The 24,257-nt window shown below is 48.9% G+C and overlaps 1 protein-coding gene across 1 annotated transcript in view; it reads left to right on the top strand.

Annotated features, from left to right (window-relative positions):
• Positions 1-10,583, top strand: part of LOC145357456 (multidrug and toxin extrusion protein 1-like) — a 45,075-nt gene extending 34,492 nt beyond the window's left edge. The window contains exons 14-17 of the mRNA XM_080210809.1: positions 2,537-2,669; positions 3,954-4,048; positions 8,187-8,268; positions 10,226-10,583. Of these exons, the coding sequence (XP_080066935.1) occupies positions 2,537-2,669; positions 3,954-4,048; positions 8,187-8,268; positions 10,226-10,458 (543 nt within the window). The 3' untranslated portion in view covers positions 10,459-10,583. The remainder of the gene's footprint in view (positions 1-2,536; positions 2,670-3,953; positions 4,049-8,186; positions 8,269-10,225) is intronic.
• Positions 10,584-24,257: the final 13,674 nt, after the last annotated feature.

Here is a 24,257-nt window from a genome sequence, read left to right as displayed (position 1 = left end):
TGGACTGGGGGAGCGCGTTGGAGGGAGGGTCTGTTGAGGAGCAGTGGAGGATCTTTAAGGAGATCTTTCTTGGTGCTCAGCGGAAATTTATTCCGATGGTCAAAAAGGATAGTAGGAGGAGAGGTAATAAGCCGTGGATAACGAAGGAGGTGAAGGAAAGTGTTAAACTAAAAGCGGAGGAATTTAGAGTAGCTAAGAGTAGTGGGCGAGAAGAGGATTGGGAGAGGTTTAAATGTCAACAAAGATTGACAAAGAAGTTGATAAAGAAGGGTAGGAGAAACTATGAAGCTGGGCTAGTGCTTAATATAAAAAAAGGATAGCAAGAGTTTTTATAAATATATAAAAAGGAAGAGGCTGGCTAGGGTAAATGTTGGTCCTTTAGAGGATGAGAAAGGGGACCTAGTGGTAGGGGACGGGGATACGGCTAAGGTATTGAATAACTTTTTTGTTTCTGTCTTCACGGAGGAGGACGTGAATAATTTGCCGGGTGTTAGCGATGGAAAGGTGGTAGGACTGGAGGGTCTTAATGACATTACTGTTACTAGAGAGGCGGTGCTCGACAGACTGGAGGGGCTGATTGTGGACAAGTCCCCAGGACCGGATGGAATGCATCCGAGGGTTCTGAAAGAAATGGCGGAGGTGATAGTGGATGCATTGGTGGTTATTTTCCAGACGTCGCTGGATTCCGGGGAAGTGCCGGATGATTGGAAAACGGCTAATGTTACGCCGTTGTTTAAGAAGGGTGCCAGGCAAAAGGCGGGGAATTATAGGCCGGTTAGTTTAACGTCTGTGGTAGGTAAAATGTTAGAATCTGTCATTAAGGAGGAAATTGCGAGGCATCTTGAAGGGAATTGCTTGATAGAGCAGACACAGCACGGTTTCATTAAAGGGAAGTCGTGTCTGACAAATTTACTGGCGTTCTATGAGGATGTGTCTAGGGCGGTGGATAGAGGAGAGCCGGTGGATGTGGTCTTTCTAGATTTTCAGAAGGCGTTTGACAAAGTACCTCACAAGAGGTTATTGCAGAAGGTCGAGGGACATGGAGTTGGGGGTAGGGTGTTAGCGTGGATAGAGGATTGGTTGTCAAATAGGAGGCAGAGAGTGGGGGTCAACGGGTGCTATTCGGATTGGCAGATGGTGACTAGTGGAGTGCCCCAGGGGTCGGTGCTGGGGCCTCAGCTTTTTACCATTTATATAGATGATCTGGAGGAGGGAACCGAGTGTAGAGTGTTGAAATTTGCTGATGACACCAAGATTGGGGGAACGGCAAATTGTGCGGAGGGTGTGGAGAGTCTACAGAAGGATCTAGATAGGCTGGGCGAATGGGCCAGGAAATGGCAAATGGAATTTAATGTTGGCAAGTGTGAGGTGGTCCACTTTGGTAGGAAGAATGGTAGGAAGGACTATTGCTTACGGGGCGAAAAACTGCAGCAGGCGACGGTGCAGAGGGACCTCGGGGTCCTTGTGCATGAGTTGCAAAAACCCAGCTTGCAGGTGCAGCAGGTGGTCAGGAAGGCGAATGGGATGCTGTCCTTCATAGCGAGGGGGATTGAATATAAAAGTAGGGAGGTCTTGCTGCAGCTGTATAGGGCATTGGTGAGGCCGCAGCTGGAGTACTGTGTGCAGTTTTGGGCGCCGCACCTGCGCAAAGATATTTTGGCCTTGGAGGGAGTGCAGAGGAGGTTTACTAGGCTGATACCGGAGTTGAGGGGGTTGAGCTATGAGGAGAGGCTGAATAAACTGGGCTTGTACTCGTTAGAGTTTAGAAGAATGAGGGGAGATCTCATTGAGACGTATAAGATGATGAATGGGATGGATAGGATAGAGGTGGAAAGACTCTTCCCGCTCAATAAAGACAGTAGGACTAGGGGGCACAGCCTCAAGATAAAAGGGGGGCGGTTTAGAACGGAGTTGAGGAGGAACTTCTTCACTCAAAGGGTGGTGAATCTCTGGAATTCTCTGCCCATTGAAGTGGTGGAGGCTGCCTCGCTAAATATTTTTAAGACGCGGGTTGATGGGTTTTTGATAGGAGAGGGGATTAAGGGTTATGGGGAGAGGGCGGGAAAGTGGGACTGAGCAGCGACAGATCAGCCATGATCTTATTGAATGGCGGGGCAGGCTCGAAGGGCTGGATGGCCTACTCCTGCTCCTATTTCTTATTTCATTTGGACCATGGGAACAGGAGGAGACCATTGAGTCCCTTGGGTCTGCTCCATCAGTTAACTATATTACGGCTGATCTGCACCTGAATGCCATGTTCTTGCCCTGAGTCCATATTCCTTGCTGCCCTTCACACAAAGAATCTTCTCGCCTTTGTTATTTAATGCTATTAATTCAGAAATGTGTTTTTTACTTTGTAACACTCATGTCTACGACACAAGGAAAGTGAGGTGACCACATTTCCTGCGTAACATCAGTGTTCTAACTGTAACCCATTGGTTCTGAATCATTGGGGGACCAGGTTTAATTTCCTTCCTGTAGGAGCTGCATCAAGTTGTGTGGTCTCTGTGATACATTCTGTCTGTCTCCTCTGCAGAGTGTAAGTGGTGGAGTGTTAAGAGGAGCTGGGAAGCAGAAACTGGGAGCGATCGGGAATCTAGTTGGATATTACCTAATTGGGCTTCCCATTGGAATCTCACTGATGTTTGCCGCCAAACTTGGTGTAACTGGTACGAATTTAAATAGTGTTCCTCTCTTGTTCTTTCCCAGAAATTATTAGTAATTATCAGAGAATCCTTGCAGTGTAGAAGGAAGCCATTTGGCCCATCAAGTCTGCACCGACAAGAATCCCACCCAAGGCCCTATTCACGCAACCCCACCCTGTTAGTCCCCTCACACTAAAACGTTTATTTATTAGTCACAAGTGGGCTTACGTTCACGTAGTAATGAAGTTACTGTGAAAATCCCCTAGTCGCCTGTTTGGATACACTGAGGGGCAATTTAACATGGCCAATGCACCTAACCAGCACGTCTTTGAACTATGGGAGAAAACCAGAGCATCCGGAGGAAACCTACGCAGACACGGAGAGAACGTACAAACTCCACACAGACAGTGACCCAAGCTGGGAACTGCCTGGGACCCGGGTTCGATTCCTGGCTTGGGTCACTGTCTGTGTGCACATTCTCCCCGTGTCTTCATGAGTTTCCTCTGGGTGCTCTGGTTTCCTCCCACAGTCCAAAGATGTAATGGTTAGGTGGATTAACCGTGCTAAATTGCCCTTGGTGTCAGGGGGATTGAACATAAGAACATAAGAAATAGGAGCAGGAGTAGGCCATCTAGCCCTTCGAGCCTGCCCCACCATTCAATAAGATCATGGCTGATCTGTCGTGGCTCAGTTCCACATTCCCGCCCTCTCCCCATAACCCTTAATCCCCTCGCTTATCAAAAACCCATCAACCCACGTCTTAAAAATATTTAGCGAGGCAGCCTCCACCACTTCAACGGGCAGAGAATTCCAGAGATTGGCTAGGGTAAATGCATAGGGTTAGGGAGATAGGCCTGGGTGGGACTGTGGTCAGTGCAGACTCGATGGGCTGAATGCCCTCCGAATGCACTGTAGGATTCTACGATTCTATAAGAGTGTAATTGGGTGTAATTTCTGTCTCTTGGGTGCAACATGAGTCTAACCAGCCCTGTGTAATTTTGGGGGCCCTCAGATGGGGGACCTTCCTCCCAAGGCCATGTCCCATCTGTAACCATAGACACGGGAATGTTGGCAGGAGGAGAGGATCAGAGCCGAGCCCAGTCAGGGACCCTGTCCAACTTTCTCACATTTCCAATTGGGATTGTTCGATATTAATCCGGAGCGCGATTCCTCCCTGAATTCTTCACAAGCCAATTCCAAGGGGTGCTGAGGCCAAATATCTCCACACGGGCTGACACCTGATAAAGATGAACTAGTCCATAAAGGAAAGGAAGTCTCCATACTCACCGCACCATCGTTATTCCGCAGGTCTCTGGTCCGGAATGCTTAGCTGTGTGCTTGTCCAATTAACTTCCTTTCTCATCGTGATTTGCAGAATCAACTGGAACAAAGCATCCAATCAGGTAAGAACAGACAGTAGAGATAACTTAATGCACCAATAATTCATTATCTCCCCACCCCGCTCTCTCCACTTGCCTCAGTTGACAGAATGAACTATCTCCACCATGCCATTTCCCATTGCCATTCTTCATCTGGCCTCCAGGGGCACTACTACTTTTCCTCTTCATCTTTAGTTCTATACCTGAAGATGGGTCTCCCCCCCCCCCCACCACAGGGAGGGCAAAGAGGTACGTCCCGAATGCACCCCAAGCAGAATGGGGACTGAACCCAGTGCTGTTGGCACTTATCTGATCCACTCCGGCCATCCACCTAACTGAACCAGTGGCCCCATGGGGGCATTCAAGGTTTGGTGGCCGCTCACACTTTTCCATTCGTGTTGTAGCCCGGAACTGTGGATAGTGACGATGGAGGCTCCAATTTACATTCCAGGAATCTCTCCCGCTCTTACTGCCTCCCCATTGACCTGTGTTGAATGGATTTAGAAGCTGCTACTTAATCTGCTTGACCGCAATAGAATCGTAGAATCCCAGCACTGCTATTCGGCCCATTGAGTCTGCACCGACTCTCTAACGGAGCATCACGGTGGCACAGTGGCATAATGGTTAGCACTGCTGCTTCACGGCGCCAGGAATCCGGGTTCGATTCCCGGCTTGGGTCACTGTCTGTGTGGAATCTACACGTTCTCCCTGTGTCTGCATGGGTTTCCTCCGGGTGCTCCTGTTTCCTCCCACAGTCCGAAAGACATGCTGGTTAGGAGCATTGGTCATGCTAAAATTTCCCCTCAGTGTACCCGAAAAAAGCACTGGTGTGGTGCGGTAAATTCATTGCAGTGTTAATGTCCACCTACTTGTGGTGCTTATAAATCAATAAACTTTAAACTTTACCCAGGACCTATCCCCATAACCCTGTACATTTCCCGTTAATCCCCAGAACCTACACATCTTGGGATACTAAATGGGCAGTTTAGCATGGCCAATCCACCCAAGCTGCAGATCTTTGGAGTGTGAGAGGAAACTGGTGCACCCAGAGGAAACCCACGCAGACACGGGGAGAATGTGCAAACTCCACACAGACCCAAGGCCAGAATTGAACATGTGTCCCTGGCACTGTGAGGCACTAGCGCCAACCATTGTGCTGCCGTGCCATCCATGAGCTAGGAAACCATCTTCCTTGGCCAAGGCTGGGACTTGCATTTGGAGCTTTCAGGCTTGGATCAGGGACGCCAGCCTGCACTGTTCCACAAAACCTCCCTTCAGGGCAGCTACCCTGCTACACAAAAGGAAAATGTTAGTTATGTTACCCCTTACTCCACTCAAACTGACAGCAACGTGTGCAGAATGAAGTGGAAATCCAAAAGGTGTTGTCAGTTAGAACTGCCGCCCCCTGCAACATCGGAGTTTCCACTGACTGTAATCTCCGGGTGGCACAGTGGGTTAGCACTGCTGCCTCACAGCGCCGGGGACCTGGGTTCGATTCCTGGCTTGGGTCACCGTCTGCGTGGCGTTTGTACATTCTCCTAGTGTCTGCATGGGTTTCCTCCAGGCGCTCTGGTTTCCTCCCACAGTCTGAAGGACGTGCTGGTTAGGGTGCATTGACCCGAACAGGCATTGGAGTGTGGCGACTAGGGAAATTTCACAATAACTTCATTGCAGTGTTAATGTAAGCCTTACTTGTGACTAATAAATAAACTTTAATCTCCAGTGCAATCCTGAATTGGTAAGGGCCACTGCCCCAGCAAGATAACAAAATCGCAGAGTTTTTACGATGCTTAGGGAGGCCATTTGGCCCATCATGTCTACACCAGCTCTCCAAACAAGCATCATGACTTGGTGCCATTCCCCTGCCCCTTTTGCCCGTAACTGCTGCACATTGTTTCTATTCAAATTATCACCTAATGCCCCAATTGAACCTGCCTTTGACCCGAAAGAGCCCCCCCAATTGAACCTGCCTCCGCCACACTCCCAGGCAGTGTGTTCCAGAGCCCAACCACTCACTATGCGAAAATATTTTTTTTCTCACATCGCATTTGCTTCTTTCGAAAACCACTTTCGGTCTGTGCCCTCTCATTCTCGATCCTGTTACAAGGGGAAACAGTTTCTCCCTGTCTACTCTGTCCAGCCCCCTCATGATTTTGAGCATCTCCATCTCTTGGCTGCCTTCTCTCCAAGGAGAACAGTCTCAACCTCTCCAATCTATCCTCATAACTGAAGTTCCTCATCCCTGGAACTATTCTTGTAAACTTCTTCCACACTCCCTCCAATGGGTCACATCCTTTCTATAGTGCGGCGCCCAGAACAGTGCACAATATTCCAGCTGAGGTCTAACTGGTGTCTTGTCTAAGTCCAGCATAACCTCCTTGTTTTTCTAAGCTATGCCCTTATTAGTCACATGTTTAAACCTTGAAAAACACAGTGAGGCGTAACTGCATTTGTGACAATGTACTAACCTCAAAATTACTGATAAACAACCACACTAGTCCTGAAAAACTAACTTTACCTTTGTTGAACGTCAAAAGTCTCAACAATAATTAACAAATACCAAATTTTTCTGAAGATCACTTTATTTTCCTTTTAGCTTCTACCTTAATATAGTTGTACCGAGCGGCACAGTGGCACAACAGTTGGCATTGCTGCCTCACAGCCCCAGAGACCTGGGTTCAATTCCTGGATTGGGTGACTGTTTGTGGAGAGTCTGCACATTCTCCCCATGTCTGCATGGGTTTCCTCCCACAGAAAGACGTGCTGGTTAGGTGAATTGGCCGTGCTAATTTCTCCCTCAGCGTACCCGAACAGGCGCCGGAGTGTGGCGACTAGGGGATTTTCACAGTAACTTCATTGTAGTGTTAACGTAAGCCAACTTGTGACACTGATAAATAGACTTTACTTTGCTATCTGAAAGTGACTGATTTAAAATGCTGTTAACTTGCCGGTTTGCTGTGTGTGTGAAATGATCAAGTTGATGGATTCTCTATGTTCATTCAATGTTAACATTCATTTCTAGAGGGCTAGAATACAAGAGCAGGGATGTACTGCTGAGGCTGTATGAGGCTCTGGTCAGACCCCATTTGAAGTATTGTGAGCAGTTTTGGACCCCATACCTAAGAAAGGATGTGCTGGCTTTGGAGGGGGTCCAGAGGAGGTTCACAAGAATGATTCGGGGAATGAAGAGTTTGTCACATGAGGGGCGGTTGAGGACTCGGGGTCTGTACTCGATGGAGATTGGAAGGGTGACGGGGGAATCCAACTGCAACTTATAGGATACTGAGTGGCCAAGATAGAGTGGACATGGAGAGGATGTTTCCACCAGTGGGAGAGACTAGAACTCAAGGGCACAACATCAGAGAGAAGAGACATCCCTCTAAAACAGAGATGAGGAGGAATTTCTTCAGCCAGAGAGTGGTGAATCTGTGGAACTCTTTGCCTCAGAAGGCTGTGGAGGCCAGGTCATTGAGTGTCACTAAGACAGAGATAGATAGGTTCTTGATTAATAAGGGGATCAGGGATTATGGGGAAAAGGCAGGAGAATGGGGATGAAAAAGATATCAGCCATGATTGCATGGCGGAGCAGACTCGATGGGCTGAATGGCCTAATTCTGCTCCTATGTCTTATGGTCTTGTGGTCTACCTGCTTGCTGGCATCACTAGAAACATAGAACAGGAGGAGGCCATTTGTCCCTTCGAGCCTGCACCACCACTCAATATGATCATGGTTGATCACGTATGTTCAGTATCACATTCCTGCTTTCTCTCCATACCCCTTGATCCCTTTTGCCGCAGAGGCCATGTGTGGCTCCCTCTTGAAACTGGCCCCAACAGCTTTCTGACAAGGAGGCTAACCAGACACTTCCCTGAATTAGCACAAGATTTAACCTGTAAGAGGGAAAAGGGTGATTCCCGCCACAGCTTTCATTGTTAGATCCCTGGATCACTAGATCCTAGAATGCTAGACCCCTAGATCGCTACATCTCTGTGGGCAGTTTTAGGTCGGTGGGAAGTATTCTTGCTTTGCCATTGGCTGTGAAAATCCAAGCCAATATGTTGCCGTGTGCCCCACAGAGTGGGCGCAAGTGTGCAATTCGCAATAAACCAGCAGCTAGGCTCATCCTTTGCCTCTGATGACCAGTTTGTGCTTTGTTGAAAGGCTCTGGTGAATGCTGGTGTGGCCAAAGATGTGGACTCCTCAAACAGCGCCTCTGGTGGCCAAACCCAGGAAACCTCAGCAGGTAAGAAAGAACGTTGCACAGTTTTCAAATCGCTTTCCAATGAGGAACTATGACCCGGGCGAGAAACGTTTCCCGTACGTTTTCACTAAATTATTCCGAGTAATAATTTATCCGGTAAACAAAGCTGCGCCGCAAAATATTCCCACTGTCAACGACGCTCAGGACATCAGGATATCTGCTGTAATTAAGCATCACATCCTGACTCACCCTCACTCCCACCCCCCCCCCACCTTCATCACCTCCCCATCCCTCCACCTGCCAACCCTTGCACCCACAGATCCCCGCCAGCTCCCCACCCCCTGCACCAGACCCCAGATCCCCGACCCCTCCCAGCCGCTGACCCCCCCCCCCCCAACTTCCTTAACCCCCCCCGAGCCCCCAACCTCCTCCACCCTGACCCCCGCCACCTGCAGCTTAAGGTTCAATCCCTGTTGGAGATTGGTAAAGCAACAATCATTTTAAAATCAAAAGATTCCTGATTAGTGCCTGGAAACGAACGAATAAAGTTAATTCACACTCGGAGAACTGAGAATGATAGAACCTTACAGCGCAGTACAGGCCCTTCGGCCCTCGATGTCACGCCGACCAGTGGAGCCAAAAATAGAGGTGAGAGGCCATTTCTGTTTTACTGCCATTGCCCTGGGATTGACTCTTGGTAACTCCTGGAATTTGTGGTGCTCAATGCTCTAACTTATCATAGAATCCCTGTGGTGCAGCAGGAGGCCATTCAGCCCATCGAGCCTGTACCGACAACAATCCCACCTAGGCCCTATCCCCATGTATTTACCCTGCTGATCCCGCTGACACTTAAGGGGCAATTTAGTGTGGCCAATCAACATCTTTGGAATGCGGGAGGAAGCCGGATTACCCAGTGGAAACCCACCCGGACACAGGGAGAATGTAGATCAGCATCCCACACCACCCCCACAGCTTAAGGTTCAATCTCTGTTGGAGATCCCTAAAGCAACAATAATATAGACCAGCAGAGCTGGAGCTCAAAGCGACCTGTGATGATTGATGGTCTAATCTGTCAATGATTTGGTTGTTGACTTTTTGCCAATCTTTGGTTACCTTGCTGACTCTGTGACGATGTGGTTGAATAGTAATGGTTTACGTTAGATAGAACAAAAGAACAAAGAACAGCACAGCCCAGAAAACAGGCCCTTTGTCCCCACAAGCCCGCGCCGCCCATTTTAACACTCAGTGAGTGCCCTATTCAAGTCTTTCGTCGATTGACGATAGCCTATCAATGTCTGAAATCCCAGTGGGTGGTGGGTTCTGAAATCTCCTGGAAGGTTCTGGACTGTTAATAAAGATCTAAATGATTAAAGAAAAGAGGTAATGTATATTGGCATACATGGTGGGTAGCACTGCTGCCTCACAGCACCAGGGATCCAGGTTCGATTCCCGGCTTGGGTCACTGTCTGTGTGGAGTTTACACATTCTCCCCATGTCCGTGTGGGTTTCCTCCGGGTGCTCAGGTTTCCTCCCACACTCCAAAGATGTGCAGCTTAGGTGTATTGGCCGTGCTAAATTGCCCCTTAGTGTCAGAGGGTTGAGCAGGGTAAATACATGGGGTTACGGGGATAGGGCCTGAGTGGGATTGTTGTCAGTACAGGCTGAATGGCCCCCTCCTCCATTGTAGGGATTCTATTCTATGAAGATAATGTTTTGAGAAAGCCCCTTAATCTTTGTCAGGAGGCCTACACAGCTAACCCTCGGTGGGCAATGAGTAGAGAATCTCTGTACTGAAATAATCCAAAACTAAGAGTTCAAAACCTCGTGTTGATCATCATACTTTTGACAGGACAGATCTTTACATAGATCATGTGGTATCCCCAAAGGCTAGTGGGCATGTGAGGAGATCACTGACCTGATCACCAGCCCTCTGAAGAACAGTTGGACCAACTGGTACCTTCATGTACTGACAACTTTCCAATGATACTTTCCTTCACAGATATGGGCACAGGAAATGGTGCCGTGAATCCCAATGTTTGTGAATTGGAACAAGAGACAAACAAGGGGCCGGTGACTGATGAGTCTTCCATCGTGGACACTGGAGTTACCACGGTCGGAGAAATCCTGCCCACAAAACAACTGATCATTCGCCGTGGCCTAGCTTTCCTCTCAGGGCCATTTATACTGGCAATTGGACTGGTGATACACTTCATTCTCAGAAAGGGCTCGTAGACCCCAGTCAACGTTGCAGAGACAAAGCAAGACTATTTCCCACAGCCTGAACGGTACAAGATGGAAAAGTTCACACAAAAACCTGTCACTACAAATGACCTCCAATCAACTGACAAATTAATAATGAAAGAATTATTAACTGTTAGGGACAGATTTCCATCCATCTTACGAAGAGCTGAAATTTCATTTGGATAGCTGTGTGGTTGTAAATACTTTTCCATTTCGGTGGCTGTGCGGCATGGTGGCACAGTGGTTAGCACTGCTGCCTCACTGAGCCAGGGACCCGGGTTCGATTCCTAGCTTGGGTCACTATCTGTGTGGAGTTTACACATTCTCCCTGTGTCTGCGTGGGTTTGCTCCGGTTTCCTCCCGCAGTCCAAAATGCGTGCTGGTTAGATGCATTGACCATACTAAATTCTCACTCAGTGTACCCGAACAGGTGCTGGAGTGTGGCAACTAGGGGATTTTCACAGTAACTTCATTGCCGTGTTAATGTAAGTCTACTTGTGACATTAATAAATAAACTTTAGACACAGTGAGCAAGCTGACACTCTCGTGACCAGAATGTAGATGTCTGAAATTAGTTAGAGACAGCCTGATATTGTCAAACCCTTGAGCCAGTGTCCCAGGCATCACCCTCCCTGGATGTGTTTTGTCCCGTCAGCAGAACAGATTCTCCAGATCTGCGGGTACAGTCGGACCCAGTCAGTTGTGAGGAGAACTCAACGTTAAACCTAGAACGCGGGCAGATTCTGGTCAAACGTAAGCAAGGAAACATCCTGCCATTTGCCACCCACCTCCTAACCTCAAATGACGAACCGGTATTGCCCCGTGGCGAACATGAGTGGATATGAACGAGCACAAATTTCACTTTGGTTCTGAGGCTTCTATATCCATTACCGAGTGGTTAGCTAGTGCCACCACTGATCCACTTAACTGTGCCCTGAAGGATACAATGGGCAGGCAGTGCCTGTGCCACGTGATTACATTATCGCCAGATGCAAATAAGATAGTTGGCATCCTCCTCACCAATTGACTGAGAATCACAGAACCCTACAGCGCAGAAAGAGGCCCTTCAGCCCATCGAGTCTGCACCGAACACAATCCCACCCAGCCCCTACCCCCACATATTATACCCACTAATCCCTCTAACCTATGCATCCCTGGACACTAAGGGGCAATTTCTTAGCATGGCCAATCAACCTAACCCGCACATCTTTGGACTGTGGGAGGAAACCGGAGCACCCAGAGGAAACCCACGCAGACACGAGGAGAATGTGCAAACTCCACACAGACAGTGACTTGGTTGCAGATGTCTATTCATGACGGTGTTGGTTGGAGAGACCACGCACAGTCCCTGTAAAGACATAATCCTGCCTTCACACTGCATCTCCACCACGTTAAGTGTCATTATGTAAATATAATCTTCTCACAGCTCAAGCACATAGTTGAAAGAGATCTGGAATAATATGAGTGAATACAAGTCACTGCCGAGTTCACAGTTAACAAAGTGGTCAGGATAATGAGCAATAGAACTCAAGTAATGGAATGCAAGTCAGAGGTTGCCATACTAAAACTGCGAAGTGCACAGTGGTTAGCACTGCTCCCTCATAGCACCAGGGACCCGGGTTCGATTCCCACCTGGGTCACTGTCTGTGTGGAGTCTGCATGTTCTCCCCATGTCTGCGTGGGCTTCCGCTGGGTGCTCGGGCTTCCTCCCACAGTCAAAGAACAAAGAACAAAATCAGCCCGGGAAACAGGCCCTTCGGCCCAACGAGCCCGCGCCGCCATCTCAACACCACTAGTCCACCCCTCTACTCATGACCCCTATCTAATGTTTTATGGCCATCCAGATTGAGGGAAACTGATTTAGAGACAATTTATTCCTGCCAATCAGCCTAACAGCACATCTTTGGGGTGTGGGAGGAAACCGGAGCACCTGGAGAAAACCCACGCAAGCACGGGGAGAATGCGCAAACTCCCACAGACACCGGCCCAAATCCATGCGTCTGCACAGCAATCAGTGATAGTCACTGAGCTGTCGTCTTGCCCAGTATCTTGTCCAGTTTAGGCACACACTAACGACATGAAGCACTAGGCCAATCTCGAACAACCAAGAGCAGCCCCAGTACGACCCATCGCGTGTATGCCCCTCATTGGACACGAGGTGGACCGACTTAAAACCTGTGAATGAAAAAAAAAATTAATATCATACTATACCCATTTACATTACCAGGGACGCCCCAATGCTAATGACCCTTATTTAAAAGGGTCTCCTATATCCACCCATCTCCAACTCAGTCATATGCCTGTCTAAGTTACTCTTAAAGGACTCTAGCGTGTTTGCCTCCACCACCTTACTTGGCAGAGCATTCCGTACCCCCACTACCCTCTGTGTGAAAAACCTCCCTCTAATATCTGTGTTGTACCACTCCCCCCTCACCTTAAGCACATGGCCCCTTGTCCTACGTGTCTCTATTATAGGAAATAGCTTACCTCTGTTTACTCTATCTATACCCTTCATAATCTTATATACCTCTATTAGATCCCCCCTCAGTCGGCGTCTTTCAAGGGAAAAGAGCCCCAATTTCTTCAATCTTTCCTCATACCCCAGTCCTTCCATACCAGGCAACATCCTGGTAAACCTCCTCTGCACTCTCTCCAGAGTCTCCACGTCCCTCCGGTAGTAAGGCGACCAGAACTGGACGCAGTACTTCAAATGCGGCCGAACCAACATTCTGTACAACTGCAACATTAGACTCCAGCTCTTATATTCTATACCCCTTCCTATAAAGGCTAACATACCAACATACAGTGAAAAGTATTGTTTCTTGCGTGCCATACAGACAAAACATACCATTCATAGAGAAGGAAAGGAGAGAGTGCGGAATGCAATGTTACAGTCATAGCTAGGGTGTAGAGAAAGATCAACTTAATGCAACGTAAGCCCATTCAGAAGTCCAACAGCAGCAGGAAAGAAGCTGTTCTTGAGTTGGTTGATATGTGACCTCAGACTTTTGTATCTTTTTCCTAATGGGAGAAGGTGGAAGAGAGAATGTCCAGGGTGCATGGAGTCCTTAATTATACTGGCTGCTTTTCCGAGGCAGTGGGAGGTGTAGACAGAGTCAATGGATGGGAGGCTGGTTTGCCTGATGGATTGGGCTACATTCACAACCTTTTGTAGTTCCTAGCAGTCTTGGGCTGAGCAGGAGCCCATACCAAGCTGTGATACAACCAGAAAGAATGCTTTCGATGATGCATCTGTAAAAGTATATTGGCCGTGCTAAATTCTCCCTCAGTGGACCCGAACAGGTGCTGGAGTGTGGCGACTGGAAAATTCTCACAGTAACATCATTGCACTGTTAATATAAGCCTACTTGTGACTAATAAATAAACTTTACACTTTGTTCTGGCCTGCATCTGGTTGATCAAGACACAAAAGGAGACATTTAAAAACTGGAGCTGAGGCAGAGGAGAGAATAAATTTTGTGTTCAACACTCTGCCTTTTACAACCTAAGGAAACCCCAACAGATTTCAAAAGCAATAGAGTAACCTTGAATCATAGAATCCCGATAGTGCAGAAGGAGGCCATTTGGTCCATCGAGCCTGTACCAACAACGATCCCACCCAGGCTCTATCCCCATATATTTTACCCAACAATCCCTCTAACCTATACATCCCAGGACACTCAGGGGCAATTTAAGCGTGGCCAATTAACCTAACACGCACATCTTTGGACTGTGGGAGGAAACCGGAGCACCTGGAGGAAACCCACACAGACACGAGGAGAATGTGCAAACTCCACACAGACAGTGACCCGAGCCAGGAATCGAACCCAGGTCCCTGGAGCTGTGAAGCAGCAGTGCTAACCACTGTGCCACCGTGCCGCCATGAGGCTGAACGTTGGGAAGTTTGAAGTCTGGAGAAAGTTGACCAATTCAATGTTTCGGAGAAGGCAGCTTAGTGCTTTGTCTGCCTCAAGAGTAGAACAATATAGCAAATACTGTGGGAAAAATGAACGACAGTCGAGGCTGGGGGAACATGGCTTCCTTGGTCAGTAGGCAAAGTTAGGACTGAAGACGAGATCTTTCACACTTTCACACTCATGGGAACGAAAGATTCTGGAATTTATCTTCGAATCCCTATAGTGCAGAAGGCGGCCATTCAGCCCATCAGTCTGCACCAACCCTCTGACAATGTATTTTACCCAAGTCCTCTCCCCCACCCCATCTCCATAATTCCATAGCAAGGTAAATCTGTGGGTTATGGGGATAGAACCTGGGTGGGATTTTGATTGGTGCAAACTCGATGGGCCAAAAGACCTCCACTTGCACTGCAGGGATTCTATGATTCTATAAGGCCACTGATTTACCATGGCTAATCTACCTAACCTGCGCATCTTTGGAGTGTGGGGGGAAACCAGAGAAACGCACACAGACACGAGGAGAATGTGCAAACCCCACACAGACGGTTACCCAAGGCTGGAATTGAACCTGTGTCCCTGACGCTGTGAGGCAACAATGTTAACCACAGTACCACCTCTGTTTAGTCAGTTGCTGGAACATAGACTCTTTCCTCTTAATGGGTTTAAATCATTTAAGTGTCCTGGGTCTGGGTAAGATGTTCTTTTGGAAATTGGTGCAGGCTTGATGGGCTGAATGGCCTCCTTCTGCACTGTATGATCCTATGACTCTATGATGGGCTGAATGGCTTTTGTCAGGGATTGTGTTTATCTGGCTTTTGAATCTTTATTGGACAAAATGTAGCTCCCGTAGATATTCCCTGTCACTCAGTTCCACAATAAATGATGAAATGAATTATTAACCGGGCTGCGAATTAAAACTCGGCAAATTCTTGGTTTGTAATCTCGAGTTCCTGATCCGAGCATGATTTTCATTGGCAAAGCTGTTATGTATTCACCAAGATTAACCTGAACTTTGGAGCTGCTACTGAAAAATAAACTCTAACTACCAGCTATCGAAAGGTGACGAGGAGAAACAGCGAAAGATCCCAGGAGTTGTTCAACTGACATTCCAAATTACTTACTTATTGGACATGGTCAGAGTTATTAATCTTGGAGATTGCAAAAGCATTGAAGGAGGTCTTGAACTCAGTGTCCCTTTTCAAACCAGCTATCCAACATGACTCTTTCACCTCCTCTGTGTTAGAGTGTGACAAGTTTGTATTGGATGTAATGTGACCAATGGGAACAGGAGGTGAGGGTCAGCTGACCCAGTAAACCAATTACAGAGTGGTGTAATAGTCAGCTGACCAGCTGATTCACTATAAATAAGGAACTATGCCACAATGTGGGGAGCTTGTATGGTCCAGGGTTGACCCAAGTGTTGGAGTAATGAAGACTCTTTATTAAACCTTTCTCTTTGATTTACTTTCTGAAGTTAATTCTTTTATTGCTTGCAACACACGAATGGCAGCAATGTGGAGTTTGCACATTCTCCTCGTGTCTGTGTGGGTTTCCTCTGGGTACTCCAGTTTCCTCCCACAGTCCAAAGATGTGCAGGTTAGGTTGATTGACCATGCTAAAATTGCCCCTTAGTGTCCAGGGATGTGTAGGTTAGAGGGATTAGTGGGTATACTATGTAGGGATATGGGAGTAGGACCTGGTGGGATTATGTTCAGTGCAGACTCGAAGGGCCTCCTTCTGCACTGTAGGGTTCTACGATTCTAACTCAAGTACTCCTACTGTCGGATAAATGCTCTGTCCACAAAGTTTTGCAAAATTTTTCTTCTCCTTTCTTATCTTTTTCATATGTCTATCTTTTAAAAGTTATTACATTCCATCTGTTTCCATCATGCTTCCAGACCATAACACCTTGCTGGGTGTAAGAATTCTCATCTCTCATGCATCCACTCCTCAATCAAACTGATGCTTTGAGGATCTGGGTACCATTTTTAAAGACCACCTCAGCACGTGCCAAGAAGTCACCTTCACCCGGGTGCAGAACCCCTCCCCTGGCATTGCCCTGACATAACCCTCTCTGATGAAGTGTCAAACCGACTCAAAATGCTCTGTTGTGGGTAGCACAGTGGTTAGCACTGCTGCCTCACAGTGCCACGGACCCAGGTTCAATTCCCAGCTTGGTCACTGTTTCTGTGGAGTTTGTACGTTCTACGTAAGAAATAGGAGCAGGAGTAGGCCATCTAGCCCCTCAAGCCTGCCCCACCATTCAATAAGATCATGGCTGATCTGAAGTGGATCAGTCCCACTTACCCGCCTGCTCCCCATAACCCTTAATTCCCTTATTAGTCAGAAATCTATCTACCCGTGACTTAAACATATTCAACGAGGTGGCCTCCACCACTTCAATGGACAGAGAATTCCAGAGATTCAGTACCCTCTGAGAGAAGAAGTTCCTCCTCTACTCTGTTCTAAACTGACCCCCCCTGATTTTGAGGCTGTGTCCTCTAGTTCTTGTTTCCTTTCTAAGTGGAAAGAATCTCTCTACCTCTACCCTACCTAGCCCCTTCATTATCTTATATGTCTCTATACGATCACCCCTCAGCCTTCTAAACTCCAATGAGTACAGACCCAATCTACTCAATCTCTCTTCATAAGCTAACCCCCTCATCTCTGAAATCAACCTGGTGAACCTTCTCTGCACTCCCTCCAAGGCCAATATATCCTTTCACAAATAAGGGGACCAAAACTGCACACAGTACTCCAGTTGCAGCCTCACCAGTGCCCTGTACAGTTGCAGCAAGACCTCCCTACTTTTATATTCTATCCCCCTCGCTATAAAGACCAACATTCCATTTGCCTTCTTGATCACCTGCTGCACCTGCAGACTGGGTTTTTGTGATTCATGCACAAGGACCCCCAGGTCCCTCTGCACAGTAGCATGTTGTAATTTTTCACCATTTAAATAATAGTCCATTTTACTATTATTCCTTCCACACCCACTCACTCAGCCTATCCAAATCTCTCTGCAGACTTTCCGTATCCTCCATGCAATTTGCTTTCCCACTTTCTCCCCGTGTCTGCATAGATTTCCTCCCACAGTCCGGGAGATGTGCTAGTTAGGTGCACTGGCCATGCTAAATTCTCCCTCAATGCACCCAAACAGATGCTGGAGTGTGGCGACTGGGGAATTTTGATAGTTAGTCTAACATCCGTCATAGGGAAAATGTTAGAAGCCATTATTAAAGAAGTTGTAGTAAGGTAATTTGATAAACTCAAGATAATCAGGCAGGGTCAACATGGTTTTGTGAAAGGGAAATCATGTTTAATCAATTTATTGGAGTTCTTTGAGGAAATAACATGCTCTAGATAAAGGGGAACCAGTGGATGTACTGTACTTAGAATTCCAGAGGGCATATGGTAAAGTGCCACATCAAAGATTATTGTGGAAAATAAAAATCCGTGGTATAGAGGGTAACATGGAATGAAGATTGGCTGGCGAACAGGAAGCAGAGAGTAATAATAAATTATTTTCTTTCAGGTTGACAACATGTGGTGTGCCCAGCAGGGATCAGTGCTGGGATCTCAACTGTTCACAGTTTATATAAATGATTTTGATGAAGGGATCGATGGGATAGTTGTCATATTTGCTGATAGCACAAAGATAAGTAGGAAAGTAAGTAGTGAAGAGGACATAAAGAGGCAACAAAAAGATTTAAGTAAGTTACGTGGGTGGGCAACAATCTGGCAAATGCAGTATAATGTGTGAAAATGTGAAATTGTCCATTTTGGCAGGAAGAATAAAAATGAAGGATATTATCTAAATTGTAAGAGATTGCCAAGTTCTGAGGTACAGAGGGTTCCTCGTGCATGAATCACAAAAGGCTTGTATGCAAGTAATTAGGAAAGCTGATGGAACATTAATAAATTTATTGCAAGAGATATTGAATACAGGAGTAGGGAGGTTATGCTTCAGTTGTACAGGGCCATAGTGAGATCACATCTGGAGTACTGTGTTCAGGATTGGTCACCTTGTCTGAGAAAGGATGTAAATGTGTTGGAAATAGTTCAGGGAAGGTTTACCCAGCGGCCTGGAAGGGTGGGTTGGCTTATGAGGAAAGGTTGGAGAGTCTGAGCTTGTATCCACTGGAGTTTAGAAGATTAAGAGGCAATTTGATTGAAACATACAGGACCCTGAGGGATATTGACAGGGCGGATGTGGAGAGAATGTCACCTCTTGTGGGAGAATCTAGGCCGAGGAGGTCACTATTTAAAAATTAGGGGCGGCCCAGTTAGAACGGAGATGAGGAGAAATATTTTCTCTCAGTGGGTGTTGACACTCTAGAACTTTCTTCCTGAGGAGGCAGTGGAAGCAGAGGCTTTGAATATTGTTAAGGCAGAGGTGGATATATTCTTGCAAAGCAGGGGGGTAATCAGTTATCGGGGTAGGTGGGAGGGATATTTGAAATGGCTATCACATCAGCCATAATGTTATTAAATGGCAGAGAGGGCTTGAGGGACCGAATGGCCTATCCCTGCTCCTCCTTTGTACGTACGCTGGACAAATTCACAAGGAACAAGATTCTCCAACTTGCCGAGTTCAACAAGGTGGAGAAATTCTGGAAAATTCCATTTAGGTGACAGGCCATCTTTCCCGCTTGGATGACTACAGAATCCCTGAGCAGGTAAGAACATCGGAAGATAGGAGATAGGATTAGGTGTAGATCACTCGGCCCCCTCCCCCCCGCACCCACATTAACACTCGCCCCCCTCCCCTCACACACACTCACCCCCCCTCCCCTCACACACACTCACCCCCTCTCCCCTCACACACACTCACCCCCTCTCCCCTCACACACACTCGCCCCCCTCTCCTCACACACACTCGCCCCCTCTCCACTCACACACACTCGCCCCCTCTCCCCTCACACACACTCGCCCCCCCTCCCCTCACACACACTCGCCCCCTCTCCCCTCACACACACTCGCCCCCTCTCCCCTCACACACACTCGCCCCCTCTCCCCTCACACACACTCGCCCCCTCTCCCCTCACACACACTCGCCCCCTCTCCCCTCACACACACTCACCCCCTCTCCTCACACACACTCGCCCCCTCTCCCCTCACACACACTCGCACCCCTCCCCTCACACACACTCACCCCCTCCCCTCACACACACTCGCCCCCCCCCTCCCCTCACACACACTCACCCCCTCTCCCCTCACACACACTCGCCCCCCCCTCCCCTCACACACACTCACCCCCCTCTCCCCTCACACACACTCCCCCCCCTCCCCTCACACACACTCGCCCCCTCTCCCCTCACACACACTCACCCCCTCTCCCCTCACACACACTCACCCCCTCTCCCCTCACACACACTCACCCCCTCTCCCCTCACACACACTCGCCCCCTCTCCCCTCACACACACTCGCCCCCTCTCCCCTCACACACACTCGCCCCCCTCCCCTCACACACACTCGCCCCCCTCCCCTCACACACACTCACCCCCTCTCCCCTCACACACACTCACCCCCCCTCCCCTCACACACACTCACCCCCTCTCCCCTCACACACACTCGCCCCCTCTCCCCTCACACACACTCACCCCCTCTCCCCTCACACACACTCGCCCCCCTCCCCTCACACACACTCGCCCCCTCTCCCCTCACACACACTCACCCCCTCTCCCCTCACACACACTCACCCCCTCTCCCCTCACACACACTCACCCCCTCTCCCCTCACACACACTCACCCCCTCTCCCCTCACACACACTCACCCCCTCTCCCCTCACACACACTCACCCCCTCTCCCCTCACACACACTCACCCCCCTCTCCCCTCACACACACTCACCCCCTCTCCCCTCACACACACTCACCCCCTCTCCCCTCACACACACTCACCCCCTCTCCCCTCACACACACTCACCCCCTCTCCCCTCACACACACTCGCCCCCTCTCCCCTCACACACACTCACCCCCCTCCCCTCACACACACTCACCCCCCTCACACACACTTGCCCCCTCTCCCCTCACACACACTCACCCCCCTCCCCTCACACACACTCACCCCCCTCACACACACTTGCCCCCTCTCCCCTCACACACACTCACCCCCCTCACACACACTCGCCCCCTCTCCCCTCACACACACTCACCCCCTCTCCCCTCACACACACTCACCCCCTCTCCCCTCACACACACTCGCCCCCCTCCCCTCACACACACTCACCCCCTCTCCCCTCACACACACTCACCCCCCTCCCCTCACACACACTCACCCCCCCTCCCCTCACACACACTCACCCCCCTCTCCCCTCACACACACTCACCCCCTCTCCCCTCACACACACTCGCCCCCTCTCCCCTCACACACACTCGCCCCCTCTCCCCTCACACACACTCGCCCCCTCTCCCCTCACACACACTCACCCCCCCTCCCCTCACACACACTCACCCCCTCTCCCCTCACACACACTCGCCCCCTCTCCTCTCACACACACTCACCCCCCTCTCCCCTCACACACACTCGCCCCCCTCCCCTCACACACACTCACCCCCTCTCCTCACACACACTCGCCCCCCTCCCCTCACACACACTCACCCCCTCTCCCCTCACACACACTCACCCCCTCTCCTCACACACACTCGCCCCCCTCCCCTCACACACACTCACCCCCTCTCCCCTCACACACACTCACCCCCCTCTCCCCTCACACACACTCGCCCCCTCTCCCCTCACACACACTCGCCCCCTCTCCCCTCACACACACTCACCCCCTCTCCCCTCACACACACTCGCCCCCCTCCCCTCACACACACTCACCCCCTCTCCCCTCACACACACTCGCCCCCTCTCCCCTCACACACACTCACCCCCCTCCCCTCACACACACTCGCCCCCCCCCTCCGCTCACACACACTCACCCCCTCTCCCCTCACACACACTCACCCCCCTCCCCTCACACACACTCACCCCCTCCCCTCACACAGACTCGCCCCCCCCCTCCTCCGCTCACACACACTCGCCCCCCCCCAACCCCTCACACAAACTCACCCTTCCTCCTCTCCATCCCAGGCGTTACCCCCCACCCCCCAATCTTCTCCAGAAGACAGCCTCTGATGAGACTGGCAGCTCTGCAGTGTTTGTCGAATATCTCAATGCACTTGTCCTGTTAGGCTTTCCCTGGGGGTCTCCCATGGACCCCCCGGGGTTCTGCGGACCCCAGTTTCTGATAGGTAATTCCACAAACAGTGCTGCCTGTGAGGGACCTTACCTACTGGACATAGAGCTGGCTTCATGACCTGTGTTCCACCTGCTTGGAGCACCTGGTTCAGAGAACTGACTCACCTTCTCGGGTTAACGTTTCAGCATTCAGTTTGTGCAGTCAATGACCGGTCTCAGAAAGCAAAAGGAATGCATTCAGTGCAAAGGAAAGAAAGAAAGGACTTGCATTTATATAGCACCTTCCACATCCTCCCGGTGTCGCAAAACAAATTGCGCCCAATCAACACTTTTGAAATGTTACTGTGTTCGATGAATCTATATGTTCAGGTTTATTAATTCGGCACATGAGTAATGGGGGCTGGAATTCTCTGGCCATTCATGCCAGCGGGAGTTCCTGGTCCTTGCAGTTGAGTCCCCCTTACCTGTCGGGGGTGAGGTCAATGGCAATTCCTATCTCCTGCCAACGGGAAACACACGGCTGAGAGGCCAAGAAATCTCACCCATCACCTGTGTTCGGAAGCTCATAAGATACCGAAGCAGAATTAGACCATTCGGCCCATCGAGTCCACTCCGCCATGGCTGATATGCATCCCCATTTTCCTGCCTTCTCCCCATAACCCTTCAACCCCCATGACCAATTAAAAATCTGTCTAACTCCTCCTTAAATCTATTCACTGTCCCAGCATCCATCGCACTTTGGGTAGTGAATTCCACAGATTCACAGTTCTTTGGGGGCAAAAGTGAAAAAAGATAATAAAGCAAACATTTGATTATAAATACATGTAGATGTTTATTTGTTGTGAGGCAAGATCAGAATTGAGAGATTTGATCCCCTTAACACCTGTAGCTGTTGCCCCAATGTTGTAATGAGGCAACAAGTTGGATACAGACTCGAGTCAGCCTAGTTGGATGGTCTGATGGCACAGCTGTGATATGTATCATGTCGATATTCCTCTCTTATCCATTATGGAAGGGCACCCCAACAGTGAGATAATGTACAGAGGAAACATTTTACCTCTCCTTGTAATGGATATTGAAGTCCCTCACCCAGAATGCATTCTGTGCCCTTACCAGTGTTTTTTAGTTTTAGTTTATTTATTAGTGTCACAAGTAGGCTTACATGAAGTTACTGTGAAAATCCCCTAGTTGCCACACTCCGGCGCCTGTTTGGGTACACTGAGGGAGAACTTAGCATGGCCAATGCACCCTAATCAGCACATCTTTCGGAAGAGCACCCAGAGGAAGCCCACGCAGACATGGGGAGAACGTGCAGACTTCAGACAGACAGTGACCCAAGCTGGGAATTGAACCCAGGTCCCTGGTGCTCTGAGGCAGCAGTGCTAACCACTGTGCCATCATGCATCCTCCGAGTGGTGTTTAACATGGAGGGGTATAATTCATCAACTGAGGGGGGAGGGTGGGGGATGCTAAACATGATAACCAGCAGGAGGTGTCCTTGTCCATGTGTGATGATACTGTCCCTTGAAGCAATGTATTTTGTATCATGTTTCTGGTGATAAGCCAAATCTGATAACAATGCCAAATTGCCTACAGCTGGCAGCCTACCCGCTGATACTGCAGAAGGTCCTATCTCCCGAACCCCATGTATTTACCCTGTTAGTCCCACTGACATTATGGAGTAATTTAATGTGTTTGTTTTAATCTGGGCTCCTGCATTACTGTTATTCTTAGAGGTGTCCCCTGGGGTTTTCAGAATACGGTTTGATTAAGTTGACTGATTAGAAGAAAATCATGAGTAGGTGGAGCTAGGCTTACAGAGAAAGAAAAAAAGCAGGCAGTTGCTGTTTGATTTTGAAAAGAGCACTAACTCTATCCCTCTCTCTTTCTGGAATTTAAACATAGACATAGAACATTACAGCACAAACAGGCCCTTCGGCCCACAAGTTGCGCTGATCATATCCCTACCTACCAGGCCTATCTATAACCCTCAATCCCATTAAATCCCATGTGTTCTTATGTTCTTATGTACTCATTCAGAAGTCTCTTAAAAGACCCCAACACGTTCACCTCCACCACCACCGAAGTCTTTGAAGTCTTGGATCTATCAGAATATTGGTATCTCTCTCCAAAGGTCTTCAAAAGGCAAGAGGTGTTTTCTGCCCCCCCTCCCCTTTCACTGTGTAAAGACAGGATTTCCTCTGGAGGCTGCTGTCGAAGACAGGTGCCTCTCTGTATCTCTGTCCCAAGGGGTTAAAAGTCTGGAATATCGGGAATTCATGTGATCGGACGTGCTTTTGCAAACTGATTCTGAAGAGGAGTTTACGTCAAAGGGAATATTGCTTATATTGGAACTGACGGAAATAGCCAACCGTTAAGATTTATACTTTGTTAAGTTTAAGTATTTCAATTGGTAAAAGTTATGCTAATTATTTTTGTTATATTTTAACTGTGTTAATAAATAAAGTTTGTTTTGAATAAAGCTTCCTAGTGGGTTGGTAGAATCACATCTGGAGTGGAACACCTTATGCCAAAATCAAAAATAGTTGGGGTTGAGGATAACTTTACAATATGCCTTGGAGTTTCTGATCTGGTCCCTAACACATGTTTGGCCTGATGCCATGAGGCCTCATGGGGTCCGGATGTGACGTTTAGGACTCCCAGGACAATTCCTCCCCCTGCCACT

Source organism: Carcharhinus amblyrhynchos, chromosome 23 (genome assembly GCF_965287045.1).
Source record: "Carcharhinus amblyrhynchos chromosome 23, sCarAmb.v2.hapA, whole genome shotgun sequence".
Taxonomy (NCBI): Eukaryota; Metazoa; Chordata; class Chondrichthyes; order Carcharhiniformes; family Carcharhinidae; genus Carcharhinus; species Carcharhinus amblyrhynchos.
Note: the sequence above shows the minus strand (reverse complement) of the source record. Positions and strands in the feature narration are given on the sequence as shown.